Below are 14,551 nucleotides of genomic sequence, written 5' to 3'. Positions count from 1 at the left end.
AGAGACTATGGGTGGGTACCTTTGGGGAGTGCAAATTAAACTTTTACTAATGTTCTCTCAAAAAATTTTTTTACGATACATGTGCATTTGTCTGCCACAGTTCGGCTTAGAATGAGAATTCCCCTCCCCCCCGCCAACACACACACATACTTTTGTTGGCAGAACAGTTTGATAAACCAGGGGGCTGGGGAGGGGAGCATCAAGAGAAGGATTTTCATCTTCCCTCCCTTCGGGGCTGCCTGAATAACAAAGATGAGTGAACTGTTTTCAGAGGTGAGGTTAATTTAACCTGGAAGTATGCCTTAGACTTACCCAGAAAACTCATTAAACTGCAGGTTGCTATGTTTCTGACTCAGCGAGTCTGGGGTGGGAACCTGGAATTTACATTCCTACCTTGTGCCCAGGTAGCACTGATGCTGGCACTTTGAGAAACTCTGACTTGCAGGTGTTGTTCATGCCCAGTGAAGTATGCAAGTTGAGGGCAAGAGCTGGACCTACTTGACTCAAAAGAGGAGATAGAGAAAGCATCCCGAAAAGAAACTTGGAGTCAAGGGGACCCAATAAGGGACACACCTAAGGGAGAAGAGCTTTGGCTACTGGGGATTTCTGTTTTTGTTTTGTGGGATTGAAATCCTTCCCATCTCCCCATGAACTCCAATGCAATCTGCATTTCCCTCTAATGCTCCGTAGGGAGGATTTAGTTGTAAGGATGATGAAACACTGACACGTAGTTCAAGGCCAGAGTGAAACAAGGCAGAAGCTGATTCAACCACATCTTGGCTGTCCATAACTTATTTATTGAATTACACCCTTGGACTCAAAGGCATCTTCTGTCAGAGATACACAATCCACATTTTTTTATCATCCTCTTGAAAGTATACATATTTGTAATTTTGCTTGTTGTACTTACTAGCATTTCCCAGATAGCTGACTTGTGCTAGGCAATTGCATAAATGTGCAAATTCCAGCCACAGGGTCTTTGCCCAAGGCCAGAGTTTCTCTTTGGCTTCAAAATTCCAGGAAGTTGGAATCAGATTTCAGTTCGCTGGCCAACAAAGCAGCCCATGTACAGAGTGGCCCTGGGACCCTGAGTCCCTCCTCTTTTGAGATATGTAGACAAAGCCTGGGTCAGTGCCAGGGCTTGTGTCATGCAGGATTAGAGGACCCCTGGGGTTTATTCCTATGACCACCCTCACACCTGGGCAAGGGGGTCCCACACTTTAGAGGACCCTGTTCTGTTCCTCTCAGGCCATATTTCCCCTGGGGGGTGTTTTGCCAAGAAAATGCTTCCACCCAGAATTTTACCCCTCCTTCTAGAACAAGGTTAAGGAATATAAATATGTGATCTTGAACAGTATTTGTTTGCTTCTAAGGCAGCCTGTGCGGATGAATAAGCAGTTTACCGTGTGTCATTCTGGCATTCCTGGGGATGAAAATCGGTGTTTGGGGACCTCTGTGGTTAAGAGGTAAGCAAGAAGGTAGACCAGAAATTCGGTCTGGCGTTTCCATCCTTTTCTCTTCCTCTCCTTCCTTTCTTAGGACTCACTCTTCCCCTTTCTCCTTTATCTCATCTCTCTCTTTCCCCAAATCATTTTTTTCTTCTGTAATCCCAAGGTGATTCCCCCCTTTACACCTTCCTCATGCTCAGGAAATAAGTAGTTTTTTAATTTCCTTCACATCACACATCACAAAGGGATTATCACCAAGACCTTTGTTGATGAAAAATATGTTTTTATATGAATTGTAGGAAAATGTCAGAACTAGGGAAAATACAAAAGAAGCAAAGTACAAAGAGAGAAGCTTTTTAAAATATTTATTTATTTATTATTTGTATTTTTGGCTGCGTTGGGTCTTCGTTGCTGCGCGCCGGGCTTTCTCTAGTTGCAGTGAGCGAGGGCTACTCGTTGTTGCGGTGCGTGGGCTTCTCATTGTGGTGGCTTCTCTTGTTGTGGAGCACGGGCTCTAGGCGCACGGGCTTCAGTAGCAGCACGCGGGCTCAGTAGTTGTGGCGCATGGGCTCTAGAGCGCAAGCTCAGTAGTTGTGGCGCACAGGCTTAGGTGCTCCGCAGCATGTGGGATCTTCCCAGACCAGGGATCGAACCCATGTCCCCTGCATTGGCAGGCGGATTCTTAACCACTTCGCCACCAGAGAAGTCCCAAGAGAGGCTTTTTTAAATGCTAAGAAATAAATGCACTAATAACTAGGAAGCAGGGACTTCCCTGGTGGTCCAGTGGTTAAGATTCCACGCTTCCAATGCAGGGGGTGCAGGTTCAATCCCTGGTAAGGGAACTAAGATCCCACATGCTGCACGGTGCAGCCAAAAAATAAAAACAAAATAACTAGGAAGCAAATTAAAAACAGTTAAAGGCAGTATTAGCTAGTCCTACCTGCATATATTTAATGCTAGTAAATTCCAAAAACTGGAAGCTATTACCAGTAAACACTGTGAGAAGATTATATCCCAGAATCACAAAGTATCTGAGGCATTTTTTGTTTTGTTTTTTGTTTTTTGCGGTACGCGGGCCTCTCACTGCTGTGGCCTCTCCCGTTGCGGAGCACAGGCTCCAGACGCGCAGGCTCAGCGGCCATGGCTCACGGGCCCAGCCGCTCCGCGGCATGTGGGACCTTCCCGGACTGGGGCACGAACCCGCGTCCCTTGCATCGGCAGGCGGACTCTCAACCACTGCACCACCAGGGAAGCCCTCTGAGGCATTTTTGAAAGTTGGAGAGGGAAAATTATAAAAATTAATTTATATTGTTAGTAAACAGGAGTGAACAGCCTGGGATTAGAAATTTGCAAACTATAATTGAGAGTTAGCTGTATATTTAATAATCTTGGCTATAACCTGTCATACGGTCTCTGTTTAGCAGTTGCAGCCTGGGCTCAGGCCCACTCTGGCCCACTGTATCATCTTGGGTAATTCTCTCTAGAACTCAACTGTAGATCAGAGGCACCTGGGTTGGGTACAGTGCTTGTCCACAGTGGCTGCACCTCAGAACCACCTGGGAGATTTTTGAAAACAGTGTGCTTGGGCCCAATTATATTCACAACTTCAAATTGCATATATTTAAACAGTAAATGCACATTACATTGCTGTAAGATACGTAAGATACCAACAATGGTTTTCACTGGAAATAGGCTGCTTACCTTGGCACTTTCCATCCCATGAAGAAAATAAACTTATATTTGATTAAACAAGCATAACCAGGTTTCTGTTACATGAGGTCGAAACAATTTCTAACTGATGAGATAAGAAGCCACAAAAGGAGTTTTAGCAGGAAGCAGCTTGATTGTGTTCATGGGTGAGGTCAGGGTGCATCTGGGTGCCTGAGAAACCTCGAAGTGCTGAGCTGGAAGTGTCCTTTTGGACACAGATGTGAACCTCAGGGTCACCCCTAAGTGTAGGCTCTATATCAAACTCAACACACGTGCTACTCAGATTTGTAAGGAAAATGTAGTTACTCGTTCGCTTTAGGGGATATAATTGTCTTCACGATTCCCTACCACTCTGGGTAGGCAACTGGTGAGACTTAAGCATCAATGACATTTTCTCGGGTTCGTCTGGTTTAAACAGTCTCTTTAGAGCAGTGATCCTCAAACGTTAATATACCTTAGAATCAGCTGGAAGGCTTGTTAAAACTCAGATTGCTGGTCCCCAACCCCAGAAGTTTTTTCTTTAAAAAAAAAAAAAGCACTTTATTAATATATAGTTTATATGCTATAAAAAATTCACCCATTGTAAGTATACACTTAAGCGATATTTTTAGTACATTTATGTAATTGGCAACCATTACCAAAATGCAGTTTTAGAACATTTCCATCAGCATAGGAGATTTCGTCATCTGGTTTTTGCTTAAGCCATTCTCCCACTCCAAGCCCTAGTCAACCACTGATCTACGTTTTTCTCTATAAATTTGCTTTATCTGGACATTTCTTATAAATGGAATCATACAGTATGTAGTGTATGATTTTGCACCTGGCTTCTTAGCGTAATGTTTTAGAGCTTAATCTATGTTGTAGCATATTTTGGTAGTTTGCTCCTTACGTCTAAAAGAGTACTCCATTGCCGAATATACCATAAATTGTTTTTCCAGTCACAGGTTGGTGGACATTTGTGTTGTTGAATTGTGTCGCCTCCAAAATTCATATGTTGAAGTCCTAACCACCTCGAAATGTGACCTTGTTTGGAAATAGGATTTTGGAAATGAAATTAGTTAATATGAAATCATACTGGAGTAGGGTAGACCCCTTATGCAATATGATTAGTATCCTTATAAAAAGGAAATTTGGACACAGATAGGCAGACAAGGAGAACACCATGTGAAGATGAAGGCAGAGATCAGGGTGATGGTTCTAGAAGCCAAGGAAAGCCAAACATTGCCAGCAAACCCCAAGAAGCTGGGGGAGAGGCATGGGACAAATTCTCTCTCACAGCCTCAGAAGGAACCAACCTTGCTGACACCTTGATCTCAGACTTCTAGTCTCCAGAACTGAGACAATTCAATTTCTGTTATGTAAGCCACTTTGTTACAGAAGCTCTAGCAGACTAATGCAAGGTGATTTCCAGGTTTTGAATATTATGAATAATGCTGCCAAGAACATTGGTATACACATCTGTGTGGACATACAGTTTCATTTCTCTTTAGTTTGCTTTTTAACTTTTGTCCAATTTTTTTAAAACCTCCAAACAATATTTCAGTGGTTACATTATTTTATATTCCCATCAGCAAGACAAAGGTTCCACTTTCTCCACATCCTTGCCAACACTTGCTATTATTTATCTTTTTTTATTATATCCATTCCAGTGAGTATGTAGTGGTATTTTATTGTACTTTTATTTTGCATTTCCCTAACGACTAATGATGTTGAGCATCTTTTCATGTGCTTATTAGCTATTTATATATCTTCTTTGATGAAATGTCTATGCCAGTCTATTCCCATTTTTGGCCTTATCACACTGGCTGGAACCTCCAGTGCAATGTTGACCAGAAGTGGTGAGAGTTGAGATATTTGGGTTGTTCTCAATAGTTAGGGGAAGCATTCAGTCTCTTACCATTAAGTGTGATATTTGCTGTAGGTTTTTCATAGATGCCTTTTATCCAGGTTGAGGAAATTCCCATCTATGCCTAGTTTGTTTACATGAAGGATGTTAGCTTTTGTCAAATGATGTTTCTGCATCTATTAAGATGATCATGTGGTTTTTGTCCTTTGTTCTATTTATCTAGTGTACTACATTGATAGAGTTTCAGGTGTTTAATCAACCGTGCATTCCTGTAATAAATCCCATTTGAACGGAGTATATAATCCTTTGTATGTGTTGTGAATTTGATTTGTTAATATCTGTAATGTTATTTTCTTGTGATGTCTTTATTTGATACCAGGATAATACTGGTGTCATTGAATGAATTGAGAAGCCATCCATACTCAGGCTTTTCTTTGTGAGAAGATTGTTCATCACTAATTCAGTTCTTATTAGAATTCATTTTAGATTTTCTATTTCTTTTTGATTCAGTTTTGGTAATGTATGTCTTCTAAAGAATTTGTCCACTTCATCTAAATTGTGTAATTCGTTGATATAGAGTTGGTCATAATATTTTCTTATAAATTTTAAATTTCTATAGGGGTGGTAGTAGTGTCCCTGCCGTCATTACTGATTTTGCCTATTTCTTTGTTGCTCTTATTTTCTTGCTCAATCTTTACTAAACAGTCGTCAGTTCTGTTAACGTTTTTCAAAGAACCAACTTATGTTTCTGTTTTTGTATTTTGGCCACACCATACGGCTTGTGGGATCTTAGTTCCGCAACCAGAGATCAAACTCTGGTGGAGTCCTAACCACTGGACCTCCAGGGAATTCCCCTCAAAGAACCAACTTTTGGTTTCACTGATTTTCTTTATTGTTCTTCTGTTTTCTATTTCACTGATTTCCAACCTAATCTTTATTATGTCTTTCCTTCTGCTTGCCTTGGGTTTATTTTGCTCTTCTTTTGTCTAGTTTCTTAAGGTGGAAGCATTGTTTATTGATTTGAAATCTTTCTTCTTTTCTAGTGTGGGTATTTAAAACTATAAATTTCCCTCTAAGCATTGCATTAGCTACACCCATAACATGATACGTCACATTTTCATTTTAATATAATTTGAAATATTCTCTAATTGCTCTCATGATTTCTTTTTTCACTCATGCATTAAAATATAGTGCTTAACTTCCAAATATTAGGATTCCCCAAATTTCCTTCCGTTGTGTTTTTTGTTGTTGTTTTGGGTTTTCTTGGCCATGCCACACGGCATGTGGGATCTTAGTTCCCTGACCAGGGATCTAACCCATACCCCCTGCAGTGCAAGCACTGGAAGGGCAGAGTCTTAACCACTGGACCGCCAGGGAAGTCCCATGTTGTTGATTTCTAATTTAATTCCACGGTGAGTTAAAAGAATAGACTCTGTATGATTTCACTCCTTTTAAATATAGTGAGATTTGTTTTATGGCCTAGCGCTTGATCTCTTCTGGAGAATGTTCCACCTGCTCTTGAAATGAATGTGATTATGCAGTTGTTTGGTGAAATAGTCTACATATATCATTAGGTTGCGTAGGTTGATAGTGTTTTTTAAGTCCTCCCTACCTTTGCTGATTTTCTGTCTGCTTTTTCTATAACTAATTGAGAGTGGGATATTGAAATCTCCAACTACTATTATTGTGTTGTCTACATTTCCTTATTTTAATGACTGAAGTATAGTTGACTTACAATGTTATGTTTCTGGTGTACAGCAAAGTGATTCAGATTCTTCTCCATTATAGTTTATTACAAGATATTAAATACAGTTCTCCGTGCTGTACAGTAGGACCTCGTTGTTTACCTGTTTTATATATAGTAGTTTGTATGTGCTAATTCCAAAGTCCTAACTTATCCCTGCCCCCCCCAACCCTGGCCCTTTCCCCTGTGGCAAAACCATAAGTTTGTTTTCTATGACTGTGAATCTGTTTCTGTTTTATAAATAAGTTCATTTGTATCATTTTTTAGATTCCACATATAAGTGATTCATACGATATTTGTCTTTCTCTGTCTGACTTCACTTAGTATGATAATCTCTAGGTCCATCCATGTTGCTGCAAGTGGCATTATTTCAATTTATTATGGCTGAGTAGTATTCCATTATGTATATATACATACCACATCTTCTTTACCATTCATCTGTCAGTGGGCATTTAGGTTGCTTCCATGTCTTGGCTATTGTACATAGTACTGCTATGTACATTGGGATGCATGTATCTTTTTCGAATTAGAGTTTTCTCTGGATATATGCCCAGGAGTGGGATTGCTGGACCATATGGTAACTCTACTTTTAGGTTTTTAAGGAACTTCCATGCCAGTTCTCCATAGTGGCTGTATCAATTTACATTCCCACCAACAGTGTAGGAGGGTTCCCTTTTCTCCACACCCTCTCCACATTTATTATTTGTGTTTACATTTCCATTTAATTTTCTCCATTTTCTTTCATGTTTTTGAGGTTCTGGTAGTAGATGCATATATATTTATAATTGTTATACCTTCCTGATGTAGTGACTCTTTTATCATTTTGGAACATCTCTGTCTTTAGTAATATTTCTTTGTCTTAACATCTATTTTAGCTGATACCCGTATGGCTACTCCAACTCTCTTATGGTTACTGTTTTCATGGCATATCTTTTTCCATCTTTTTACTTTCAACCTATTTATGTCTCAGAATCTAAGGTGTTCTCTTGCAGACAGTACATAGTTGACTCTTACCCTTTTTGTCCAATATGAATATCCCTGCTCTTTGATTGGATTGTAGACCATTCAAATTTAATGTAATTAATAATATGTTTGGATTTACTTTTGCCGTTTTGCTGTTTGTTTCCTATACATCTCTTATCTTCTTTGTTTCTCTGTTCCTCTTTTACTGCCTTCTTTTGTGTTAAAAAATTTTTTTAGAATATCATTTAAATTCCTCTGTTAATTTTCTTACTATTTAAAAATTTATTTTATTAGTGGTTGCTCTATAGATTGCAACATCTTAACTTACCAAAATCCAGTTGTGATTAATACTAATTTAATTCTGGTAAAATATAGAAACTTGGCTCCAGTATACCTCCATTCTCTCCTCTCACCTTTATATTATTACAGTTATATGTATTACATTTATATGTAGTATAAACCCAACAATAGAGTGTTATGATTATTGCTTTACACAATCTTATGTCTTTTAAAGAAATCAGGAGAAGAAATAAGGAAAATATATTTATAGAGTCTTTTATATTAACCCACATATTTACCATTTCCAGTGCTTTTCATTTCTTCCCATGTGTTCAAATTGCAATCTGATGTCACTTCCTTTCAGTCTGAAGGACTTTCTGTAATATGTCTTGAAAGGCAAGGCTGTCATCACTTCCATTAACAATGCCTCTGGATGTAAGCATCACCCACTACACCCGATCAATTGAGACCCCTTTAATCACAGCACCATAAGTGCCAGTCCTCACGGCCTGGCCAGCCCTGGCAGAACCTCCACACCCACTGGGCTGGAGGAGATGGAAGCAGTACTGGCAAGCATGCCTCGGATATCCACTATTCTTATCCGAAGTTCAGCAGTTTTCAGACATAAACACTTCTCAGATTGTTGTACGTCTTTGGTCAATTTCCAGGGCACTTAAATGTTGTTCTTGTCAATTTTTTTTAGCTTTACAGTTGCTATCTGGGGAGAGGATTTGCTAACCATTTCACTTGGCCGTAGCCGGAAGTCTGCTTCCTCCCCATGTTTCTGATTCATTAGACCTGAGGTGTAGCTGGAGAATTTGAATTTTAATGGGTTCTCAGGTAATACTAATGCTGATGCTGCTGGCCCAGGGACCACACTTTGAAACCCACTGCTTTAGGTTAAATCAATCTCTTTCAGATGTGAAAACAACTTTCTCAGGTATGAATTCATTATGAGCACACATAAAATTTTATTTTAAACTTGCTGCAGGGGAACAAGGCATCCAATAAAACCAGTTCAGATATTTCCTTTTGGTGGAAACTTTTGGTAGAAGTAAAGGTTACTAGATAATTTTGTTAACATTAGCTTCAAGACAGGCCTGTCGGGTGAAACACTGTCTGTTCACACCAGCCTGATGGTCAACAATTCGGGTGATTCATAACAAGACACGCCAGTAAGTCTAGCAGCCCACGGGAGCTCTTAATCTCATCAGAGTCTACAAGAAAATTGCTCAATTATTTTATCAGGAATGCTAGACACTTTCCACAGGAGGTTGTTGATTTTACCAGGCCCCTCTGTTCTTCTCCAGACGGCCCTCCTCAGATAGTGGAAGTGGACAGTTTTCTCTCTCATGTGTAAATGCCGAGTTTCCTCCCTTTCCAGCTGTTGCACCCCAGGATGGACTCTGGGCATCTAGTTGGCAGAAGTCAGGCAGCAATAGAGGAGGGCACTGCCTATCCACGTGTTGTCATCAGGATCCCCGTTGGTTTCTGCTGCACAGCAGCTGGTCCATTCTGCTTCTGGACCGGTGACAGCTATGGCGTGACTCGTCCCACCACTATCATCTGTGGTTCCGACCACTGCCATCTTGTCACCAAATCTCCACTTCTTTTGCATGGCCCCCAGTCTTCTGCTGGTCCCCAGTCAACTCGGCCTTTTCGTATCCCAGCAAGGGGGCCCACAGGAACGTCAGGTGCTAGGCACAGGCCACATTTTACTGCTCCAACTTTTCTATCCTGACAGCTCCCTCTACACCCCACTGCCCTGCCCTGGCACCATGTTGAAATGTATCCACATGGATCCTCTCTTAAAACTTTGTTCCTCCTCCACCCACCGTTGTATGAATGCCAGCGGCATTCCTAAAGTTGTCAAGATCTTCCATTTCATCTGGGTGTTTCTACCTCAGCCCTCAGCACTCACAGGGAGAGAGGAAGTGAGGACCCAAGTGGCACACGCCACTTGCTTGCTCTACAGCTCCCTCCTTTTCCCTCCCTTCCCATAATGTTGAAGGAAGAGTGTTTTACTTTCTCCACCTCAGAGGATCTCAAACTTTCGCTGCATCAGAACCCCTTGGAGGGCTTATTAAAGCACAGATGACTCAACCCCATCCCCAGAGTTTCTAATTCAGCAGATCTGAGATGGGGCCTGAGAATGTGCATTTCTAACATGTTCCCAGGAGATGCTGCTGCTGCTGGTGCTAACCACACTTTAAGAACCACTGGTCTACCTTCTACCCTGATTTCTTGCTACCCCGATCTCAAGTACAATCCTATTGTCTTTTCGCAAAACTTGATACCTGGTTTGTTAATGGATGCTAAAGGGACTTAGAAAATCCTTTCTTCTCAACAAAAGATTTTCAAACTATTATCTTCTAAGGTGAGGATGACTATAATTTATTGTCCAGACAGGGATACCTTTGATGCTTAAATGGGTTAATAATAATAATAATGCCAGGACCACAAGAGTAGTCCGGACTGCCGTAGGCAGACCAGGATGCCTGTTCACCCCATGCTACGGCCTCAAGAAAATCATCTTTGGAACTCAAAGCAATTACTTCCTTGTTCTAGGAATAAACAAGCTCTCCCTCCCTGGGACAAAGAGGTTGGTGGCTCAAAGTTGAAGATGGAAGGGCTTCCCTGGTGGCCCAGTGGTTGAGAGTCCGCCTGCCAATGCAGGGGACACGGGTTCGTGCCCTGGTCCGGGAAGATCCCACATGCCATGGAGCAACTAAGCCTGTGAGCCATGGCCACTGAGCCTGCGCGTCCGGAACCTGTGCTCCACAACGGGAGAGGCCGCAACAGTGAGAGGCCCGCGTACCGCAAAAAAAAAAACAAAAAACAAACAAAAAAACTTGGAGATGGAAGACTGCCAGGGAATGTGATTTAAGAGGGAAACAAAACACAGTGGTTTAATATTTTCAAAACATATCCCCATTACAGTAAGTCCTCTACATACTAACCAAGTTGCAAACTTTCAAAGAGGCGAACGTGCGTTCCATCAGCGTCAGGTGTGAGTAGAATTGCAGCCCTCCGTCTCCTGTTGCTGATGACCCTTCAGCTCTACCATCTCCCACCTCCTCTACCTCCTCCAGTCAGTAGCTCTTCTTGCCTGTTCACTCGATGCCAGCCCCTGGATGCCAGCTGTTGTACTGTACTGCTGTACTTTTCAAGGTACTGTACTGTAAGATTAAAAATGTTTTCTTGTGTGTGTGTGTGTGTGTGTTTATGTATTATTTGTGTGAAAAGTATTATAAACCTATTACAGTACAGTACTATAGAGCCGATTGTGTTAGTTGGGTACCTAGGCTAACTTTGTTGGACTTACGAACAAACTGGACTTAGAAACATGCTCTCGGAAGAGAACTCGTTCGTATGTAGGGGACTTCCTGTATATACATTTGGAGTTAACCGCCTATAGCACCAAAGCGCCTAACTAGCCTGTGGGCACAAAATAAAGGCAGTTTGCATTTCCTCCTGGCACAAGCCTCACCAGCTCTATTTGAAATTAGCCCTTTTCTTCCTCACCCCGTGTCCTTAGTTATTTCTGGGCATGCCCAAAGTAGCAGCTCACAAGTGCCCACAAACCAGAATGTCAGCTGCAGCCCCCATATGGCCTTGTCCTTCCTCTTCTGCTCAGGCTTCTTGTTCCCATCCGTAGTCCATAGAGCCACCTGGAGAAGTGTCACTCCTGCAGCTTCCCATCATGGGGACCCCGTTCTAGGCCAAGGGTGCTCCCTCGTCTCTGGTACCAGAGCATGGCTGGGTTTTATGCAGAGCCTCTCCCCCAACTTCCTGCCACACTTTGTTTCCTGGGCCCCAAGTTGGATTTTTTTTTTTTTTTTTTTTTGGTCCACGCCACGCAGCATGTGGGATCTTAGTTCCTCAATCAGGGATTGAATCTGCACCCCCTGCAGTGGAAGCATGGAGTCTTAACCACTGGACCACCAGGGAAGTCCCAAGTTGGATGTAATTTGAAGGCAACACAAATAGGATTTGCTGATGGTTAGAATATTGGGTGCAAGAGGAGAGGAGTCCAGGCTGATTCCAGGGTTTTGACTCAGTGAATGAGGTTGTTATTAATTAGGATGGTTGGGAAGAGTGTAGATGGAGCAGGTTTTCTTTGGAAAAGATCAGTAGATTCATTTTGGACACAGTTTGTGATGTCTTTTCAATATCTAAGATAAGAAAGGTAATAATGGACCTTCCCTTTCAACTTCTATGCCATTACCGTAGACAGAACTATAAAGATTATTTTCCAATTCCAGCAGGCACTGTTGAGTGCCTGCCCAACTGTCCTGTTCCCTTTATTCCACACTGGCAGAACCCTGATTTTGTTCCAGTGTCTAACCTCACCTGTGTGACTGGAGAAAATGCTGGTTGTCTAAACCTGCCAGGGTCACCCCATTCTGCATGTCAGTGAGGAGTAGAAGGGTAAGCCTGACGCCCACTCAATTCGGGTCAATGAGACGTGGGGGGCAGTCATTTGGAGGCTTCTGGGAAATGTTCTTTCTTTAAAAAAGATTTACAGAAAGAATTGGTCTGGCTTTTTCTCCTGGATGTCCTAGGGCAACCATCCTGCAAACATGATGTGAGTAAAAACAAGCTGAGGATGGTCAAGCTGAAAGATAGCATTTTCCAGCCCATTAGTTAACTAACGGGAACCATCCTCTCTCTGGATCTCTTCCGCAAGATAACGCACCCCTTGATTCGTTAAGCCACTTCGAGAAGGGTTTTCTTCACTTGCCTGTTAAAGCATCCTAACTGGTACACAAAGGAAGGAGAGAAAGTCATCCTGAGGAGGAAACCACAGAAAGTTCAGGGCAGTAGATTAAGGTGCCCGTTTGTCACTGGCAAGGTCAGGCCAGTACCAGCAGCAGGGCAATTTCCAGTGCAAAGAACTGACTGGATTATGAACTTGAACTAGAAACTGCTTGTATTGTCATAGGTCTCTACTTTTTCTTTGCCAGAGAGGGCCGGTGTTTTACACTGTAGGGGTATCTGTGCCCAAGGCCTTATCATCTCCTGTCAACTCCGAGCTCCGCCCTCCTACACAAGACTGTCCTAGGCGCAGAGTCAAGTCCATGAATTGCTTTCACACTTCCTATTCCACTTTGTGCTCACAAGCGCCTGTTAGGAGGCCAGGCATATTCCCAATTTACAAACTGAGAATTAAGACTTTGGGGAGGTGATCACAGCCTAGAAATGGCAAAACCCCGACTCGAACCAGGGTAGATTCCAGGCCGGCACTCTTTGACCCACACCATGAAATTTGTTTTAAAGTCTAAAATGACATCATTGTTCTTACTTGGTTATTCTAATTTTACATGTTAAGCATGATTAAAGTAACTAAACATTGTAAGACTCCCATGTGTCTGGATTCAAACAAAACACACACTAAATACCTAAGGTCTCTAGGGTATGTTTGGTTTTCTGTTACTCAAAATAACAATAATTTTCTTTCATATGCCACTTGATCAAGACTGTTTTTGCCCTTACCAGTTTTCTTACAAACATGCTTTGAGTTAACCTTTTAATGCCTTATATAACAGGGTTCAGAATCACATTAATTCTAGAAGTGACCTTTTTATTACTCTTGACAATTAACAGGTATTTAAATTTATAGCAATCCTGTTACATATGCAATTCATTGTGTGTGAACCAGCATGGTATGTTTTTCTTCTCATAAAGCTCTTCATTTGCATTGGAATAAAAACTGCATTGGTTTGAAGTGAGAAATTTAGTCCAGTTTTACCAGGAAGGGAAGTCAAACCAGTTCCGCTGGGAGGAAAAGTTGTTCGGTTTGGTTTTGTTAAGAGCCAGTTATTTCAACAGGAAAATGAGTTTATTTGGGAATAGCAGAGGAATTACAATTCAGGACGGTAAACTATGGCGAACCATAGGCAAGTCCTAAAAAAGTGGTTCTTAATAAGTTGGTTTGAGAGTGAGTGTGGAATGTCCCTACTGTTTATTTTTGCTTTGAAGATGAGAAATATTCCAGAAATGTTAATGTGCTGAATTTTTCAAAGAGCAAATCATTTTTTAAATGTTCCAGGAAAGTTTGATTTTGACAAAATGTGTACGAGGTGAAAGGAAGTTTATCCTCTAATTATTCGTGTACACATTTTATAGTGAAAACACCCTTATTAACCAGGACCTCTGGGGTAGAGTATTGATTCTTTTCTCTGGTGTTCTTGTATCTCAGTTTCTTCTTCTACAGAACGAGGGGTTGACAAGATGGATGAGTTTCTTGTTACTGCTATAACACATTACCACAGACTTAGTGTTTTAAAACAACACAGATTTATTTTCTTGTGTTTCTGGAGGTCAGAAGTCAGATGGGAGTCTCACTGGGCTAAAACCATGGTATTAGCAGATCCTTGTTCCCTTCTGGAGTGTCTTGTGGTGAATCCATTTCTTTGCCTTCTCCAGTATCTAGAGGCTGCCTGCATTCCTTGGCTCATGGCCATTCCCTCCATCTTCAAGGCCAGAGTCAGCAATGGCCAATTGAGTCCTTCTCACATTACATCACTCTGACGCTGACTTTTCTGCCTCCTTCTCCCA

At 41.6% G+C, this 14,551-nt stretch overlaps 1 protein-coding gene across 15 annotated transcripts in view; it reads left to right on the top strand.

The window, feature by feature from the left end:
- LOC137225380 (uncharacterized) overlaps nucleotides 1-14,551 on the top strand; it is a 132,457-nt gene that overhangs the window by 842 nt on the left and 117,064 nt on the right. For 14 of the 15 annotated variants that reach the window (XR_010943816.1, XR_010943819.1, XR_010943818.1 and 11 more), the window contains exon 2: nucleotides 1,374-1,466. The exons of the other annotated variant lie outside the window; for it this stretch is intronic. Coding sequence is in view for 9 of the 14 variants with exons in the window: in XM_067739325.1 (XP_067595426.1) it covers nucleotides 1,374-1,466 (93 nt within the window). In the remaining 5 variants the exon portion in view is untranslated. The remainder of the gene's footprint in view (nucleotides 1-1,373; nucleotides 1,467-14,551) is intronic. 15 annotated transcript variants of the gene reach the window in all.

This window comes from Pseudorca crassidens, chromosome 5, assembly GCF_039906515.1.
Source record: "Pseudorca crassidens isolate mPseCra1 chromosome 5, mPseCra1.hap1, whole genome shotgun sequence".
NCBI lineage: Eukaryota > Metazoa > Chordata > Mammalia > Artiodactyla > Delphinidae > Pseudorca > Pseudorca crassidens.
The sequence above is the reverse complement of the archived record's forward strand: the minus strand, read 5'-3'. Positions and strand labels throughout refer to the sequence as shown.